This window comes from Filicampus tigris, chromosome 21 (genome assembly GCF_054856515.1).
Source record: "Filicampus tigris isolate MCC_2025a chromosome 21, RoL_Ftig_1.0, whole genome shotgun sequence".
Lineage (NCBI taxonomy): Eukaryota > Metazoa > Chordata > Actinopteri > Syngnathiformes > Syngnathidae > Filicampus > Filicampus tigris.
Genome location: NC_141237.1, coordinates 3,063,718 through 3,078,354, shown reverse-complemented (window position 1 = coordinate 3,078,354; position 14,637 = coordinate 3,063,718). Strand labels below are relative to the sequence as shown.

Genomic DNA, 14,637 nt, shown 5'->3' with positions numbered 1-14,637 from the left:
GCATCTTTATGAGTCACCACCACCCACTCCCACCCTCACCAAATGACACGCTCATGACTCATTGTACATGCGTGTGTGCCAGCTTCAAACACATGCAGGAAATTGAGGAGCGAGGCCTGGTGAGAAAGACTACAAAGATGTCCGCCGGTGACGCCCCCTCGTTCACTGCAGCAAAAACAACCAAGATATTAGTAACATCCATCCGTCCCCATACATGCATATTACACATACGGTACATAAATAATGTGTCCAGTCAATAGCAGTACACACATAGATTAGATAAATAGCGTACTGTTCACTGCCATACATACTGTATTTTTTTTTCATCTTGGTCAAACTGAATAGATGTTGTTGTTTACCTTGTCTTTGGCTTGCCAGCCGCCTTATTGATCTTTTTTTCCCCCCAAATCAATCCTAACAACATGTTTGCGATGATGTGCCGCCGCTTCAAGCTTTTGTTTCCAAATGCTTTCCTTGATGCCAAAGCGTTGGCCGTGCAACAACGTAGAAGAGCTGCTTCGGTGGCTTCTTTTGCTTGTAATGATGATGAACCGAATGAAAAGTGATGGCAGAACGTTTGCACTAACATCGCAATCACAATAGTCGTCAAAACGCCTGTGTGGGAATTTTGGCTCCTGAAAAGCATCACTCAGCATTCAGCCATCGTTCTACTTTTTTTTGGTAGTGTTTGAGAGGTGTGCGAGTTCCTTTGAGGTGAAGATATTCAATAATAAAAAAGTAAAAAAAAAAAAAGTAATTTTGGAAAGTGGCTAACATCTTTTTATATTTGCCCTTTCTTGGTCTCGCTCCAAAAAGAGCCGCCGTAAAAGCATTTTGGGAAGTTGGCCAAGACGCCAATGGCTGGTGATGCATCTCACTTTGAAAAGGGTCTGCTTGTCCTAATTGTCGTCCTCGTCATCATCATCATCATCAGTAACATTACAACATTGCTCTTGCAACAGTGTAGCCTTTTCTCTTCTTTTTTTTTTTACTTGCTATATGCATATGAAGAACAGCATACAACTTTTCATATAAATATTTATTGCAGAGGAGGTATCTTTTTATGTACATGCTATCACAATAGAACACAATAGAAATCTACCAAAGTTTTGCCATATATGGATGCTATAAGCTTGTCGTAGTCATAACAAGCACGTAATACAGTGGGTCAGAGACACAATCACTCACTATACAACTCGTAACAGTCCATAAACATCTTTTTTTTTTTTGTTCTATCCAGGGCAGTGAAACATTGGTCCGACTAATTTCTCGAATTCATGCAGAAGCCACAAGTTTTACGACGTTACAGCATTGTATAGTAGTAGTAGTAAGTAGTAGTAGTATTAGTAGTAGTAGTAGTAATAGGAGAAGTAGTAGTAGTAGTAGCAAGAGGAGGCGTTGTCAGGTTTTGATTGACAGCAGGGTTATCAGGTCTGATTGGTGGACGAGGAGCTACAAGAGAGGTCGAGGTGTGTGCGCGTGTGTATGTGTGCACGTTGGCACAATGCCATAATCTAAAGACGGAATATTGCAGTATTATTACGGACTGTCACTCTCATCTGGAAACATTGCGGGCCAAAATCTTCCTTTGGCACCGGATCGTCTTTTTTTTTTTTTTTTTTTTTTTTACTTGCTTACCATGCATTTTCGTATTTTTTTTTTTTTAAACTATAAATCATATGGACCCCAACTAGTTCATGTCGGTCCACTGAAACTCAACGTAAAACAGCAAATCCCAAGCATAGAAATCAAGAGAATAATTACAAATTTGCAAAAAAAGGGCTACTTCTTTTAAAACAGACGGCTGACTGGTCATCACCAGGGCAGTACAAGTCAACATGGCAGTGCTTCTTTTTTGTAAGACGCCCAAAATAAAAATAAAAAAACCTTTTCGCCACACCTGGGGATCACTACGGGCGTAACCGACCTACATGTAATGGATGAAGTCCAAGGAATAAGGGTGGAACGGAACCGTTTTGTTTTGCCACACGGAAAATATTTGGCAAAGGAAAGTGCCCTCAACAATGACGTTTTATTTTATATGGCAAAAAATGTGTACCTACCTTTCTTTGCTACTTTATGGTACCCAATATGAGCCAAACCATGACAGTGAAACCGAGGTACATTCCAAACTGTGATTTTTTGACATACTGTTTACGTGTCTCGTGGGGACATGAAAGATCTAGTTGTTTCTTAAAGTTCCTACATAATTCCTCAACACATGCGCAGACTCCAAATGAAATTGATATTGGCATATCTGTTTGAGCTTCTAAACAGCACAGAATTAAGCAGTTGGTGTTGGACCGCTATCAAGTGCTCCACAATCACAGATAATCGGTGACGAAATTCACACCAGATACTGTGAACCGTAGTGCGTGACTTTACGGGTTATTGTTCAGACCACACGATCGGCGCGTGACAAACGGTTAAGACATTTTGATACAAAACGTGGAACAAAGCAAAACCTTCCAAAGGTTTTAGTTCTCGCATTCGTCGACAAAAAGTCTAAAAATGACAAACGAGCATCGCGCCACGAGACCGAAACCTGCTATGCTACATGTAAACGTCGGATACGGACACGTACCTAAAGTCGTTTTCATTCAGCTATTTTCGTTGCACTAACAAAGGGAGGACTCTCTTGTTGTTTTGCTTTTGCTCCGTAGCCCGGCGGCTAGTTCTAATGCTAGGCTAATGCAAACATACAGGAGCAGACGAGAGACGGACGAATCGTAATATGCGTCACTACCGCACACCCACAGCGACGACACATGTTTTTGCTGCGCATGCTCGTACACGTACAGTATTATGCAGAAAAATATTTGGTGAGAACAAGAAGTCGCATTCAGTGTTTAAGATGTGTGAAATGTGTTTGTGAAGCCCCTTTTACACTGGTCAGGTGTTGAAATCGACCTGCAAATAGGGACAGTGTGAAGTTTAACATCCAAGAATCACTGGCCACGCCCCACGTATCTAATCATCCGAATGCGTCAAGTCGCAGCGGCTGTGTGAGCACACATATACATGGCAACGTCTCTTTTCAGCGATTTCTGTCTAAATACGACAATCAAGTGAACGCAGATGCTATTGTTAAGTCTTCTGATGGGGCGATTCTTCGTGAAAGCAGCATGAAAGGGGCTTAAGACTGGGGTACTTAATTATGGTAAATTTTCCCAGAGAAGTCAGAGAAGAAGTCAAGACAGGGAACCATGCCAGAATTAACAAAGAGTAAACTAACTGCAGAGTCATTTTTTGTACGTGTGTAATGTAACAATACAATAAAGCAATAACAAGAATGTATAGGGCGTCCTTGGTTTATGACGGCAACGCAGCCTGGATTTGTCTGTACGTCGATAACTAACCTATGCTAATGGTGTCAAAATGTCATAATTAGAGTAAATAGTTTTGGTTTTGTGCTGGTTTGCGCCATTTGTAACCTCCAAACCTCACATTTTGGGACCATCATAAAGCGACGATCCCGTGTTTCTGAAGAGGCAAACCTGCAACAGCTGTGAATGGCAGAATCTTGTTTCGGTGAGTTCCGTCGGAATGGGGCAATTGAATAAACCCTGACTCTACCGTTAACACAAGTGTGCCGTGAAAACGAAACTGGTGTGGTCAACTGCGGGAAAATTTTCCAAAAAGACGCGCAATTAAGTCAAGACTAGCAACGATGGCAAACTTAACAAGTAAATCAACGTCGGATGTAAGATGAGACGACGAGGCTCGTTCCTCACTTAGGCACATACAGTACATCAGAACTTCAATTGAATTGAGAGCAAAGAGGAAGAAGAAGAATGGGAGAAGATGAAGAGTCGGTTCATGGAGTTGGCTAAAGTGCTTCAGACGTGACCAGTTTACTAAACGCTTATGACCAACATCCCGTGTAGCCTTATTCTTCTTTTGCTTAACATCTGTTACTTCCACCTTCATACAACAACTCGTCAAAGTCCCCACATGAGCAATGTTCATGTACAGACACAAAACTGATAAAGAAGTGAAGAATGAAAAGTTGCATAATTGGTCTAAGAGTAATCTTCAGGATTTCCCTGCGATCGTCTGGAATGCTCATCGTCTTGTTTGTAAAAGTTGTCGTCTTCAAAGTACACAAAACAGGAACCAAACGTCCTAAAGGAAGGCAACTCGTGGAACAGAATTGACTTTTCTTGCAAGTCACCTACGAAGAGTCAAATGTCAGATGACAACCGGGGCATCACTGGTCCGTTCGGGCCAAGCGTCACGCCGTCTTGTCGTCAAAGTCCCAGGGACAAACATCAGCCTTCTTTGCGGGATTGGGATTGCTCCTCCTTGCCGCAGAGGATCTGTCTGTGGCGGTTTTATCCGACACCTCCGCAAAGTCCCACGGACAAACTTCAGCCTTTTTGACTTTGGCTGCTCCAACGTTCGCGCTCTTGCGTTTCTCCACGACAGGGGCCTCCTGATGACTGTCGATGTCCCACGGACAAACCTCGGCTAATTTCTGCTGCTTCTCAGAAGATTTACTCTTGTCCTTTGCTTTTGTTCGACTCTTCTCGTCGTTGCCGTCTTTCGATTTGTCCTTCTCTAGTGTTCGCAGGGAGGGGCTTCCCTTCTTTTTTGAAGGGGATTCCTTGGATTTTGAACTCCGAGAGGGGCTGGGCATGTCCTCGGAACTGGGAGAAATGGGACTGTCCCAGGGACAAACTTCGGCTTTAAGCGAGGTTGTCGTCTTGGATACATCTGTGATCGTGTCCCTCCCTGGAGTGTCCACAGTCTTTGCTGGAAAAGTCTCTGCTGTTGGCTCTCCAAAGTCCCACGGACAAACCTCAGCCCGGTTGCTTTTGGGGTTTTCCGCTTTGGCTCGAGGTTCCTGCTGTTTCTTACTTTGACTGGAAGCTGGGCCGCTTTGGCTCTCACTTCCTACCGCCTCCCAAGGACAGACGTCCTCCCTCGCGGCGTTGGTCCTCTGAGCTTCCTTGGACTGTCTGGTGCCAGAGGGAGTCTGATCCGAGAGCGTCTGCTTCTGGCCTTTACCTCCCTTGCTGTTGCCCCCGTGAACCGTGGTAGTTTCCTCTGGCGCAATGGATACGTGTTTTTGGACCTTGTTCTCCGAAGGTGTCGGGAGGTCTTCCAACTCCCAGGGACACACCTCTGAGACATCATAAAGGTCTTTCCCCTTGACCGGATCGGCGGAGACAGCAGGTTGTTTGGAGTTTCTGCCTTTGGAGGCGACATTCTTGGGCTCGCTCTCATCTTTGCTCCTTGGCTGAGGCTTCTTGGGGCCGTCCTCTGCACTTTGCGTCTTTCCGGCCAAGCCCAGCGTCTTCTCCTTGGCGGTGGCAATGACACTGAGGGATTTCTGCAGCATGGAGGCTCGAGGGTGGAGGGGTTTCTTGTCGGCGGTCAGGTTGTGGGCGCTGGCTGATTTACAGACCAGAGGCACAGACTCTGTGGACTCGCTGGGGGCGTTGAGGTTCTCCCGGGACTTTTTCTTGACCAACTTCTTGCCCATCAGGGCATCCAGCAGGGAGCCTTCCGCAGCGCTCACCTCCATCTTGTCAGTCGCCGAGCTGCTGGAGTCTTCGCTCGGGTCTCGGACGTGGTCATAGCTACTGTGCGACTTCTTCAAGGAGAACACCTTGTTTTTCAGGGACTCGTCCTTGACCGGTTTGGTGGGGTGTGTTTGATCAAAGGGGTTTTTCTTCAGAACACAAATGCTGTTCCGATTGCTGCCGTGCTCCCCGCCATCCTTTTCCTCGCGGCTACACTGGCGGTGCACCGACTCGGGGATCTCGGTGATGCGCCTCATCAGGGAGCGTCCGAGACCTTTCTTGGAGCTACGCTTCTTCTGTAGATGGGGGTTGTTGGCCAGCATCTTCTTCCTCTTGTAAATCTCCAGCTGGGAATAGAGCTTCTTCAGCTCCTCCTGCGCGTCGGAGGGGAAAACAGGACAGCAAAGCGGTCAGACGCTACCTCCTAAATCTGCCACGAAAACAGATACAGTGTTACCTTGACTTACAGGTTGAATTTGTTCTGTGGCTAAGCTTGTGAATGAACTGAAATGCCATTAATACGTTCCAATTGCCGAAAAACCATCAAGTATTTTTAATGAAGTCAAATAGCTCTGTCTGGTAATAAAACATGAAAGAGGACGTAAAGAAATCAGCTGACGTTAGTAGGTGGAATGTTCCGTGATATTTTTGTGTTGATGTAAATGTCTTGTGATATATGTGCCCCCATGACTAATGTGGTTGTGGAATAAGAATTAGGAAGATTAACCCATCCGTTTATATCCATCATACATTTCAGGGGTCTGCCAATTTGGCCTCATACTGACCTCAAATGGCGACTGAAATCGACATCAAATTGTCCTTGCATTGCCAATGTCACGTCCCCAAACCCAGAAAACAGGTGAGCCGGCACAATCGGAATGCAAGCCCGAAGGCATCAATTTCGGTCTAGATAAATATCAAAAAGCCGTGTGATAAAAACTCGTAAGTCGGGGCACTCGTAAGTCAAGGCGCCGCTGTATTTTCTACTGGGAGGGGAAAAAGCAGACGTTCTACTGCACATGCGATACAAGTTCATGACAATTGACTACAAACAGTCGTCCATTGACGCACTACAGAATTTCGCATGCGTGCTGAAAAGAAAAAGCAAAGAGACACGACAGTTTGGGACAACTGAGGAAACGTACGAGTGTAGTCAGTGTTAGCTCTGAAACAGCCTCTAAGCTTTTTTCCTCAATTCGTAAGTCTCTGATGGAGTGAATCTCATCCAGCGGGCACAACACAGTGGCATATATGCATATGTATTTGCATATCACTCACTAAACAGAGGTGGGAGTCAGTCGCATATGTACAAGTCTTAGCAAAGTTTTAACAGTGAAGTTTCAAGCAAGTCAAGTTATTGAGGCAAAAATTAAGCATGTTCCTGTTTTGACCAGCTGTCAGTGAGCTAAACTGTGAAGTAAATGGATCTTACCTGTCTTTGAGGGTTTTATAGTGACTGAGTGAAGCTGGATGTCGTAGTTGAGTGTTTGTTATTGTCAAATTGGCCAATCAAAATGGCATGTTGTATCACGACAAAAATTAAGCTTGTAGATATGACACAATAGTATAATAATTATGATAATGACATGATTGAATATAAAATAGACAATTAAACTGTTTTTGACAAATCTGTTACCTCAATTCAATGAACTTTGTGGACATCGGCTATGCATGAAGCCGGTCAAAAGTCCTCGTTAAGACGCAGCAATATTCATTCGTTGCAGAGGATAAAGAATACATGCCTGTGAATATTGCTATATTGTCAATAAATATCTGTTGCAATAAAACAATAGATATAACATTTGATGCATGATATGAAATATTTGATGTCCCAAAAAGTGAAGTGATATGGTGAGGGACGACTTTAGTTAATTCCACAGAACACCAGGGGTTGCAGTTTTTCCGTATGGGGAGGGGGTGACCAATTGTAATTTGGGTCACGATTGTTCAATTCCGTCCCGTTTGGTCGTGGCCCTAAGTCAAGTGAAGTTTCATGGATGCCAAGTCAAAGTCAAACTGAGTCTATCATCCCTTTTAGCCAAGTCACAAAATTGCAGACCTAAGTCTGACTGGAGTCGAGTCATGTGACTGCAGCCCCCCACCTCAGTGCATCCTGAACATAGTTAGCAAGAGAGACTTCTTCAGCTCTAACAGACAAACAGAAACCTCTGCTCACGTTGGTACGTTTTTCCCAAAGACTGTCGCATGATCTTACGCCACAGCCATTAATAGAACTGAGAGGGCCCGTTTCGTCTGGCGTCTGTAATAATAAAAAACTGCCATGGCTCAGTACTGCTGCGGGAGCGCACAAGCAAGATTAGATACAGTCAAGAGCAGCAGAAGGCCAAGAGGTAAAGGCAAGGCGCTCAGAGCTCACCCGAATATCCTCAGGGTCCAGGCTGTGTTCGCTCCACGCCGACGTGATGCTGCTGTTCAGGTAGGAGCCCGAGCGACCCATGTCCAGCTCGTCCTCGTACGCCTCCGAGGCCATGTCGTCTCGCATTTGCGTGCCCGCGAAGAGGAACTGCCCGCATGCGGTTGCACAAAATAATAGTTTGGATGAGCATCTCATGTGAGAATTAAAAAAATAAAAAAAACTCCACAACATTATTCAAGTGGATAATGACTTCATTCTTGCAGTATAATTTTGTTTTTCTCCTGCCAGTGCATACCTAACACAAAATCACCCCCCCCCCCCCGACAAATTTTGTCATTTTGTAAAAAAACAATCCCATAAATTGAGTCGTTTTGTACAAAGAGACACAAAAAATGAAGTCGAGTTGACCCGAGTAGTGGATTGACCCATTTTCGACCCCATGTGTTTGGAGTGAATACTGATTCATATAGCAAAGCATAAACAACGAGCTATCGTCTAATGAATCAATAAAAAAAGCCCCAAAGTGAGCAACAATGTCATGTGGCGTGAACGAACCTTGGGGATGAGCAGCAGGCCCAGCGTGACCGTGACGGTCAGGTGTGTGTGCGTGAAGAAGAGCAAAAGCATCCAGTCGGGATGGAGCTCGGGAGCCAGCGTGAACCTGTCGGGCAGGAAGTGGCAGGAAGTAGGAGACGGGAAGCGGGAGAGCCTAAATTACAGTCGTCTTCCAAAATGGAGGCAATGGATTCAGGGGCGTGGCCTAAATACGGTCTCATTTTATTTTTCTTTGGTTCATCTTTTTAAAATTTTGCTTTCAGTTATTTTGCACGTTTTTGTTGACTATATTAACCTCGGTGGGCATGGCTAGCAGCTAATTAGCACCTCGGAGCTACGAATGAATGCCCAAGCGTGTGTTTTCTTTTTCATTTCAAGTCGCCAGCGCCGCCGTTTCCTCTCTGCCTCTTTCTTTTGTTTTTTCATCCCTCCCACCTGAAAATGACGACGGGCAAACAAGAGGCTGTGAGATTTAGTGGGCCGCCGCCAGGTTCCCACAGGAAGTGCAAATGGAGGCCGGATGGCTCCTAACAAGCCCCAACGTATGCTGTATAGGCCCCTCTCCCTTGTGGCAGCCAGTCAGAATCAACACACTGTTCCAATTTAGTCCGAGTCTCCTATGGATGCTATTTCCTTGTCGAGTGTCAGGCTTGAAGTCTCACACGATGCCATGCACACATTTTTTGCATCATTCATCTCAAGGCACCACTGTATTTATTCCATGAAATTGCATTAATTTATTCCCAACAGTCCAATGGCCTCATTTGTTAGCGTTTTTCTTGGCCGCACTGTTTTCAGTACATGTATGTCGATGATCATTTTTTTGTCCAATCAGATTACAGCTTCTACGTGTTGCCATGCCAGTCTAATCTGCCCAGGGCATTGACTGCTTTAATATGCGATTATTTTTATCAAGGTCCTCTTACCATTTTTTTAACAAAGGCAAGAAATTAATTCATCTGTATTACAATAAAAATATCCGATTAATTATATGTCAATGTTTTGGTATTACAGGTTAAGTTTATATAAAGGAAAATATCCCTAGATGAATACAAAAGACAGTTAAATCAATTAATTGTCCAGTCCTAGTCCTAACGGCCATGATTATTTACCTGATGACGTAGAAGATGGCCGACAGGACGAGCTCGTTGTGGACGGCGATGGCCATGTAGCGAGGCTCGTGAAAGGCGGACGGCACCGTCCTCACGGCGTAGCACAGGTACACCGCCCACAGCAGGAACAGGAACTCGGCTGACCGCCAGAAAATGACCGCGTCACTTATGCAAATCGACTCCTTCCCACGCATTGCGGACAAAAGTATTGAGACGCACCCAGCAGAGAAAAAATTGTCAAAATTGTCTCGCATGCGGTTGCAAAAGGGTGGAACATTTCTGATGAATTGCCATGGAAAGTACCCAACTTTGAAAATTCCTGAAATTTCGCAACTCTTGTTGCCATGAAAGAACGTTTCAACTGCATAACTATGTTGCACTTGCGAGAAATGCCCATGTCTGAGACCGTCATTGAGAATTATGAGTGTGTGCGAGGCAGCAGGTGATTATGCAGAGTGAAACGAATTCAAATGAAATGGACACTTTGTCGCTGACGTCGCACTTTAGCGGCGTCATCGTCAATCTTTTGGCGTGGGATAAAATAAATACAACTATGCAGGTGCGCTGTTTATGAAATGGAAAGATTTATGGCGACTGCGTGAGTGTGTGTGTGTAATTTATGGGCATCAGAGGTAACACCCACGCATCCTTATTAAAGTGCACACGCACGCACACACACACACGCACACACACACTGGTAGGGGGGCGCTGCGGGGTTCCATCTGTTTTTCTAGTGAGTCAAAAGCCTTTTGTTCATGCTGCTTGCGTCAGCAAATGTGAAACCATATGCAAAGCATCCCCTGGATCAGCACCAGCTTTAATTCGTAACTCTGGTTAAGAATTCTAATAAAGTACGCAAACTCCAAACGTCCCTGTCCTACTTCCCGTAGGTGTCGCAATACTTTTGCCCTGATGCCACATTTTCTTCAATTCCAATCTTTTTGTCCCAACTTCCAATGAGGGTCCCAACATTTTTCTCGGATCTTATGGTAGGTGTCCCATTGCTTTTGTTGAATTATCATGCCCTAACTTGTTGTAGGTGTCCCAATACTTTGGTGCAATTTTCTAAGTCTCAATACTTTGGCCCAAATTTCACATTCCTTGTCTTAATACTTGTGACTGAATATCTCGTGGGTGTCCCAATACTTGTGACCAATCGTTCTTCATCAACACGTTTGGATTTGAATGTCTTAAATTTGACCATTTACACCTATCTAAATACATTTAAAAAAAAAAAACAAAGAGCAACCAAAGCGCCTGCCTTACCGACGGCCATCATGTAGTCCCATCGGTCCAGCAGGCACATGCTGAACTGCAGCCCGTCGGGCGTGTAGCCAACGTCGATCAGCGCCAACTTCCTGTCGGCGACCTGGCACACGGCCGACGTCCAGGCCACCAGGAACCAGCAGACCACCAGGTGGATGATGGCCAGCAGACGAAGAACCCGCCAGCTGGTCATGTAGGGAATCCTCTGAGCCGTGCGCGACAGGAAAACCTTCAGGACCCTGCGCACGGAACAGTTTGCTTTTGTGAGTCTCACTACGGTGCCTTGATGGCCCCAAATGGTGCCTAGCACGCTATGAAATGTTTGACCAACAGACATGATATTCGGTTCCTGTCAGTGTTGTTGTTTTTGCTTGGATCCAGTTGGTTTACAGATTTCACATCCTCATTTATAACTTTGGCACACAATTAGAGCAGTGACTTGAGCTAGGCTGCTGTGTGGCTGTGACCTTTCACCTTGATTGGCCATCCCGACCTATCAAGGCACCTTTGCACACTTACCAGTTGAAACCGGTTAAGACCATGGAGTCACACATGGGAAGATAGCAACACATTGTTTAGGTTATGCTGCACTGCTACGTGGGTGGGGCTAAAGCAATCTAAGAATAGGGATCATTTTGGAGGGGGCAGACCTTCCACATCTGGCAGAAAAGGGCTCCACGGCTGTGTCTCGATCTTTCTGGCATCCATTAAATGGTTCAAGTGAGGATATACAGTCTTGTGGTAGTTACTGTTGGCATAATATTGCAAGCATTAAATATAAAAGGACAGGTAGAAGTCCATCAGAACTTTTCAATTGGTGCTGTGACCCAGATGCTGTAAGCTGCTGTTCTATAGCTTACATCCATCATGACTTTCATCATTTTTAATGATCGTGAGCTTGTATGAACTTTGAGTTTGAATATAATTTGTCACGGGCTGTCATTTACAATGGGCTGCTCTAAGTCTAACGGCGGCTGCTTTTATGGATGGGTGTAAATAAAACAAGAGACATGATGAGTTCGAAAGGCATCATCATTCAAACACACATACACATGTTGCTATTATTAGTCTGTGCCCTTCACGCACATTGATGAAGCAGCATTGGCCGGCGCTAATGAGCCCCCTCCTCACTCACTGTGTCCTCCCTCCCCCATGAAAAATGGATCCATGTCATATATTTTCCGCTAAAGGTTTTCTGTACAGACACCTTCTCCTCTTCATCACCCAACAAGTCACACAGATAAAGAAGAACTCTTCTTAGTGAGGTCACTCGCTGTGTCTTGTGTGTTACCTGTACAACTTGAGTGTGAGCGTTCCGTAGACGGTGGCGAAGCCCAGCAGTCGAACCCAGCGTAGCAGGATGCAGCGGAACACGCCAGGCTGGAAGTAGAGGATCCCCACCTGGAAGAAGGAGCAAGAAGAGGAAAAGCGATGATTGGGAAAGTGCAAGTTGGCTGTCATCTGCATCGCAGTGAAAATAAATACCATCTTTTTTTTAAGATGGAACCCAGGGGCAGCAAATACAATGAAAACAGCAGGGGCCCCATGATTGAACCCTGTGGAACACCATACGACAGTGGGGCAGAGTGGAACTTGGTGCAATCAGGGCTAACACAAAAAGTCCTGCTCATGTTGAGGTAATGCTCTTTACAGTCTGCCTTTCAAGGTCACGCAGCAAAATAGAACTTTAATGTAACTTTTATGTGCAATACATTTTTAATTGAATCGTTATTTAAGTAGTTGTGTATTTCTATTTCTACATGTCAAAGCACATTGTTAATGTTTTTTTTTTTTTTAAGTTTGGTCTTGTTTTTGAAGAACACTTAGACACTACTGTATTTTTTCGTGAGTGGTGATGTAAAAATTGCCAGATTGACTGCTTTAGTGGCTAGGGAACCATTTTTGGTAACCGAAGTGAGGATTCAAAATGGTGAACCTCACATGCACCTCCAAGCGGTCCTGGTAACAAATAACACACCGGAGGCATTACACAGGCATCAAAATTGATTTTTTGGGGTAAAAATGGTAATGATTATCGTAGCGCTGCAGATGTGCTGAGATTTCCCCCGTGGGATTGTTAATCGGATTAGCCAAGGCATTAATAGATTCCGGCAGGCAGGAAGCGAAATATGGATTCTGAAGTCGGCCAGAGTCATTTAAGGGACAAGCTCAAGTCCGAACAATGTACATGCGGACGTCACACGCAGTGCTAGAGTGTGACTTTGTGAATCGTACATTGACTCCGTTTAGGATGTTTTACGGATGCTCCTGAATATACAGCAGCATGTTGGGCTTTCCTCACGGCAAAGGAGAGGTCCCCCGGGGGGGGGGGGGGGGTTCTTGGCACTAGGCAGCTTGCTGACGCATTCTCATCTCGGCGGGGAGCACAAGAACAAGAAGAGGAAAAAAGCAGCAGGCGGAAACTCGTGACTCCCATTTTTCAGAGGAAATAAAACAGAATCAGGGCAGTAACGCGCTACTTGTGTCTGTTACATTTACGTGAGTAGCTTTATGGCAAAATTGTCAGAGTAGTTTTCCATGCAGTTATTAGCAGCTATTTTTTGTCTTTAGGTGTTCAGTTTAGCTAAGGCAGTGTCCAAAGTACTCAAAAGGCTAATTCGGAAAATTATATGAACTATAAAGAGAAAAATCAAGTAATCAGTAAACTTACTACATTACTTTTTCAAAAGTAACTGTGGCAATACTGGGTATACTTGTATTGTATATTTATTATGATTTCACATGGCTGATATGGTATCTGCCTTTCTGTTGGTAACCCAAATCCAAGCACGTTCTCTCTCGGGACTCTCAGCTCTCATCAGATCATCTGATAGCATGACATAACCCCTCAAGCACCCCCCGAGCATCCTCGGTGGAGGTCAGAGGTCATCTTCCAGGATAGACAGTGCACTTCCCAGAAGAAGACCAAGATGACGTTGTCCTTTCAAGCCTTTCATGAATAATCCATGCTAAGTGCTGTCGAGTGTTGGGGATGGAGTGCTGTTGCGGAACGCAGGTCGAGTATTGTAAGTACTGCAGTGGTGCCAAGTAACTGAGTACAAATACTTGGTTACCTAGCATTTGCAGAATATGCCGGCCACGTTACATCCGTTAAAGAAGCATACATTGCGTACGTTAGCTATAGTTGTTTCTCAGCATTCCATTTTTTTCCATTTATAATGTTACTCCAAATATGTCAGCATTTGTACAATAGCTTCAGTGGTAATACATGTCTCAATATTTGCTTGTCCCTATCCCAGCATTTACACACTAGCGTTGGCATGAACGCTTGTTTTTCAGCATTCAACCTTTTTAACTATAGCATCCGTGCAAATCCGTGCAAAATTGATTTAGTGTGAATACTTACCTCTTAGCATTCAACCTATTTTTAGCATTGGAGTAGCAGTCTCAGTAATTGCAAAGTCACAGTGTAAATGCTTGTCTCTCAGCATTGAAACATGGACAAAACAGGCTTCAACCAACATGTCCACTTTTCAAGCTTATTTCGGCATCGTCAACTTTCTCACAAAGTTGTGATGGACTCTCTTGTTGACCAAGAGAGGATGACGCAAATATCCAAACAGGCACTTATGTCCCTCAATCAACAATGGGCCTCATCATTTGCAGCTGCCGTTAGCCGTTAATCGCGTTTGTCCCAGCCCTCAGCTGGCCGCATGCTGAGACGTGGCCACCGGGGACATTGCCGTGACGCATGCTGGCCAGCTGCAGCGAAGGCAGCTGGCGAGCTCTTTCTACACCGGAATATATTCAAACAGGCACGCTCAAGGTTTGCCATCGA

General features: G+C 44.8%; 1 protein-coding gene across 2 annotated transcripts in view; it reads right to left on the bottom strand.

The window, feature by feature from the left end:
- Positions 1-1,020: 1,020 nt before the first annotated feature.
- gpr158a (G protein-coupled receptor 158a) overlaps positions 1,021-14,637 on the bottom strand; it is a 36,291-nt gene continuing 22,674 nt past the window's right edge. The window contains exons 8-14 of one of the 2 annotated variants that reach the window (XM_086020433.1): positions 12,130-12,239; positions 10,839-11,077; positions 9,573-9,711; positions 8,461-8,566; positions 7,906-8,052; positions 7,705-7,788; positions 1,021-5,902 (exon numbers count right to left, since the gene is read on the bottom strand). In XM_086020433.1, the coding sequence (XP_085876559.1) occupies positions 4,235-5,902; positions 7,705-7,788; positions 7,906-8,052; positions 8,461-8,566; positions 9,573-9,711; positions 10,839-11,077; positions 12,130-12,239 (2,493 nt within the window). In that variant the 3' untranslated portion in view covers positions 1,021-4,234. The remainder of the gene's footprint in view (positions 5,903-7,704; positions 7,789-7,905; positions 8,053-8,460; positions 8,567-9,572; positions 9,712-10,838; positions 11,078-12,129; positions 12,240-14,637) is intronic. The other variant, XM_086020435.1, reaches the window with a different exon arrangement.